The following is a 4,823-nucleotide window of genomic DNA, read 5'->3' as shown; positions in this document are numbered from 1 at the left end:
ATTAAGTTTGGTTTGATTTGGTATGATATTGATTAAAATAAATCTGAACCAAACCGACATATAAATATGTAAATTTTATATATACTTTTAAGACTTTATATTGAGTTTTCTTTAAAAAATATCTAGAAATATTTGGGATCCTCTCATGGGATGTAATATTTAATAGAACTATGAAGTGCATTTATTTTTATTTAGTTTAAATAATGGGTTGTATCACTTTCTTATCTAAGTGTTATTGAAATGTGTCAATCTTTATTCTTCAAGATTTACATGTCAAGATTTCTTATACTATCTTTTTCGAATTTGAAGTGGTATTTCGATAATTTAAAATTAAATAGAACATATCATTAACTAGGTATCATATTGATTTTTATGTTCAATTATTAAATTCGGTTAACTTTGAAATCGTACATCAACGAAAAATTATTGTTAGACGACTAAGAAAATAACTATCATGTGTTGCTAAAAATAATTCTCCCAATAAAATATTTTAATAGATCATATTTTTGTCAATTTTTTAAACTTTTTGTAAACATATATTCACTTATCAAAATTTTATCTATAATTCTCACATAATAAGATTGAAATAATATTTAAATAAAAAAAAGTAGAAATGGCGTGGGGTAGCCACTTTTTAATGTGATATTTAGTTTTTATCTAGCATTTTTAATGCTGAGCAAAAATAGCCATTACTCTATTAAAATTAATACGAAAATACGATTTTACCCTTTCTTCATGAGTGTTGTATAAATATTAAGGACATGAAGTCCTAAAGTTTAACAACAGAAGGCGCAAATACATGACACTTTGTCCTTAATATTTACACATCACTCATGAAATTAAGGACACCATGTCCTTAATATTTATACAACACTCATGAAGTTAAGGACACTATGTCTTTAACATTTACACTGCACACATGAAGTTAAGGACACCATGTCCTTAAGATTTACATTGCACATATGAAGTTAAAGACATGATGTCCTAAAGTTTAACAACAGAAGGTGCAAATACATGACAATTTATCCTTAATATTTACACAGTACTCATGAAGTTAAGGACATCATGTCTAGCACAGGGGTATTTTCGTCCGGATGGGTAAAAGTTTATTAAAGCACTGACTAAAAAGTAAATACAATTTAAACAATGGCTTAAGAGTAAATACAACTCTAATTAGTGGCTAACTGTGCACTTCCCCCATAAAAAAACCCGAAAAACCCGATAAAACTGAATCAATCCAAATCGATATAGTTGATTTGGTTTGGTTTTAATAAGATTCGAACCAACTCGGTCCATGTATACCCTTAATCGTCCAAATAAGAATACCCTTAATCGTCCAAATAAGAGAGGACAAGCCTTTCACGAAATTGAAAAAATAAAAAGGGTTTACGTGCATCCAATCAATTTTATAGGAGGCAAGGATCGATACAACAGTGTTGAACGCCATTAATTTGCCAATTATCGACTTTTTTTATTTGTGACAAACGATTAATTAAAAGCGTTGAAGAAGCATTTCATTAAACATTATTTTCATATTCTGTGCAGACCACCACCTCTCTATTAATCCCATGCCACCACATAGATTATGACAATAAAAATATTTTTAGTCAGAGGCTTGACATGTCTTAGAATTAGAAAAAAAACAGAGATAATTGTAATAAGATAACAGAAAAATTAATAAGGGGAACAAGCTAAGCCTTTCGTTATTGCAATAGACTGCAATATTTTGAATAATCAATACAAAAGAATTGAGTTTTGATGCTTAACACAACCTCAGAAACAGGAAATCAAAGAATGTTTCCATCACACCTAATAATAAAATGTCAACTTGTAAATGACAAAAAACCTTTTCTTTCTCTTTTTCTCGTTTTTTTTTTGGTTTGAGTATTCCAAAAATAATGACAAGGGGAAGGTAAAAGGAAAGAAGAGCTTTATTAATTATTAATTAATGAGATCGAGATTAAAAAATTGTATAAAATTAAACAGGAATTTATCGATACACAATATTTACGTCACTACAAAAAAAAATGAAATTAGCTACAAATATCGTCGCTAAAACGTTCATAGATCTTTTGTTGAATTTTTTTGTTTAGCTACATAATTTGTCCTTCGCTAAAATCTTATTTTTTTAGTAGTGCGTGCAACAGTCCAACCTAGCTAGTTAATTACCGAATCCTGACCCATATTCCTTCGCTTGGTATGCCTTGATGTACCACAAAAAGAAGATAATAACCTGCTGGAGCCAAATTACTTGAATTTGGAAAGACCGAATTGATTTTGTAAGCTGATTTTCCCACTCGTGTCACGTTTCCACTAAAAAGCACAAGCATTCTTTGGTTCATAGTAAATGAATGTGTGTTAAATCCTGGTGAAACCATTGTTACCTTGACCAAATCTCTTTTTACCGATCCGGGTACGGTAAATCGAATATTGACCCGTCCTCCGTACTTGACTTTACGTTGGGAAGCGGGTGAAATAATCTGTGGCCGCGAATTTGCGGATTCTGGATCCAAATATGATGGTGAAAATGTTTCCAAGCTTAACTCTGTCGGGTAAAGAACTCCTGTGAAGTTGTAAAGCGCATGAGGATTACTACCACCAACAAGAACTCGACCGTCACGAAGTAAAATGGATGTTGAGTGGTACATTCTTGGTATAGTATTTGAGTTTTGTACCTCAAATCTTGAATGAGATGGGTTATCGGGTCGGTAAATAACCGGACTCAAAACGGGGCTCCTACCAAGTTCCCAACCAGCAGTGCCCGCCGCTGCTCCATTGATGATCAAGACGTTTCCATTTGGTAAAATCACCATGTCACCCATTGTTCGAACAAGTGGCATGGTTTCCATGATCCACTGTGGATTCGGGTCGGTAATTGTAATCCGACCGCAAGTATTTAATGCACCTAAAAAGTTACCACTGCTTGCGTTGAGGTATGAGCCTTTTGCTGTTCCACCACAGACCAAAACCTCAGCTTGAATTGTTTGTGCTTGTAAGTTCTTTAATGGAAGAAGAATTGCAGACCCCGTGCTTGGATAATTTCTCGGGTCACCACCAGGAATTTGTGGGTACGTTTTCACCACCGTGTTTGCCATGTAATTGAACAATATAGCTCGGTCGTTGGCGAAAATGAAGAGATTTCCATCCACATTGAGAAAAACAAATGGGTAGAGATTGTTTTCCTCTCTAGGATCATTAGTCTGCTGAAGAAAGGGTAGGCTAAATACATTGTTAGTTGAAGCAGTCTTGGGATAGAACTCGTAGTTAAAAGCCTCACGACCGCCAATAATTATTTGCCTTCCATCAGGAAGAATATGATTAGTGGCGTACCAACGACTTTGAATTAGGCCACCTCCTATTTCTTTCCAGTCACAAGTGCTGCCATTGCCATTACATGGTCTAAAAACTCTTACAACATTTTCGCCGTCGTTGAAACCACCAGTTTGGACCAAAGAACCGTCGGAGGTGGCAGAGCCAGAGGAGCACCACACGTCGGTCTGGACCATGAGGGGTCGTACAGAGTTTGTGGAAACATCGTACTCGACAGAATGTGCAGTGCAGTCGAGTTTCAAGGCGAGGTCATTAGAATTGTTGCGGCATTTGCCATCGGGCAATGAGATATTGGACGCGCCAAAGTCAGTACGATCATATATGATTACTCTATCATTGTTGAGGAGTTGCATGTGCATGGCTGAAATGCCAATGTTGGATATCAATAAGTCCCAATTGCCTCCGGCAGCGTAAGCCAATTTTCTGTAACATGGTTGTAGCAGAAGCAGAAGCAGCTGACCAAGAATCAAGAAAGGAATACCTGCTGTTCTAGTTGTCATTAGCTTCGTTCTTTTTGCTTTCTGATTCTGACAAATATATATTCTCGACCAAAGGCGAAGAAAGAGGAGAGTTTTAAGAAGCTGGGGAGATGTGAGTATAATCGACTTTGTGGGGATGTTTATAGAAGCTGTAATTTAGGTGGGACATCCTTTATATACTAGCAAGATGGTACACCTTTGGAAATGTTGTTGTATTCGGTGGCGGACTCCGGATTTTCATTAAGGAGAGTCAAAACATAAAAAAAAACTCATATTAAGAAATCAAGGGGTGTTATTATATAATATATATATACATATTTTTTTAAAAATAACCTAATTTTAGAGTGTAATTTTTCGGCGGTTGACACCCCTTTGGTGTATGTGGCTCCGCCACTGCTGCCATTTGCGTACAAAAAATAAATAATTCCGGCCAGTGATTGTTAATTGGGGGAGGAAGAATTCTGGTTAAAGATAATGCTATATATGTATTATATATTGTTGGAAAATTAATGATATCTCGAAAAGTAATGTCCAGGTTTGGAAAATCTTTTATTTTTAAAATATTATTTACATCTACTTATTATTTAGTAAATCATTTTACAATTAATAGAGTCAAACTAGCTGTGCCGTTGGAGCAACACCTATATAAACATGGTCTTTGAAGAGCTAAAGACACACTTTCTAACATAACTTTCTGAATCATCTTCTTCCTTCTATATGCTGAGTTTCTTTCTTGAATTTTTTGCTAGTTCTGTTCCTAGTTTTATAACTGGTAGAGCTTGTTGAATCTCGGGGAATACGCCTAATTTTATTCATTATTGTGTGGGCAAAATATCCTTAAAAACAGTGTCCTTGACACTTCTCAACCTAATTAATCTTATTCTCCATAATCCAATTATTTTCCAAACGTATATGTTGTGTGGAAACAGATTTGTATCAAGTAATGTGGAGTACGCATTGACCTGATAATAGTATTACTTACCTGGAGACCTTGCTGTTGACAAGTCTGTAGTA

The 4,823-nt window shown here is 34.8% G+C and overlaps 1 protein-coding gene across 1 annotated transcript; it reads right to left on the bottom strand.

The window, feature by feature from the left end:
• Positions 1-2,118: 2,118 nt before the first annotated feature.
• Positions 2,119-3,830, bottom strand: LOC104095786 (aldehyde oxidase GLOX1-like). Its single transcript, XM_009601991.3, has one exon. The coding sequence runs from the start codon at positions 3,828-3,830 to the stop codon at positions 2,166-2,168; it is 1,665 nt and encodes a 554-aa protein (XP_009600286.1). The 3' UTR covers positions 2,119-2,165.
• Positions 3,831-4,823: the final 993 nt, after the last annotated feature.

Source organism: Nicotiana tomentosiformis, chromosome 4, assembly GCF_000390325.3.
Source record: "Nicotiana tomentosiformis chromosome 4, ASM39032v3, whole genome shotgun sequence".
In the NCBI taxonomy this organism is placed as follows: domain Eukaryota; kingdom Viridiplantae; phylum Streptophyta; class Magnoliopsida; order Solanales; family Solanaceae; genus Nicotiana; species Nicotiana tomentosiformis.
This window is presented reverse-complemented; position numbering and strand designations above follow the sequence as displayed.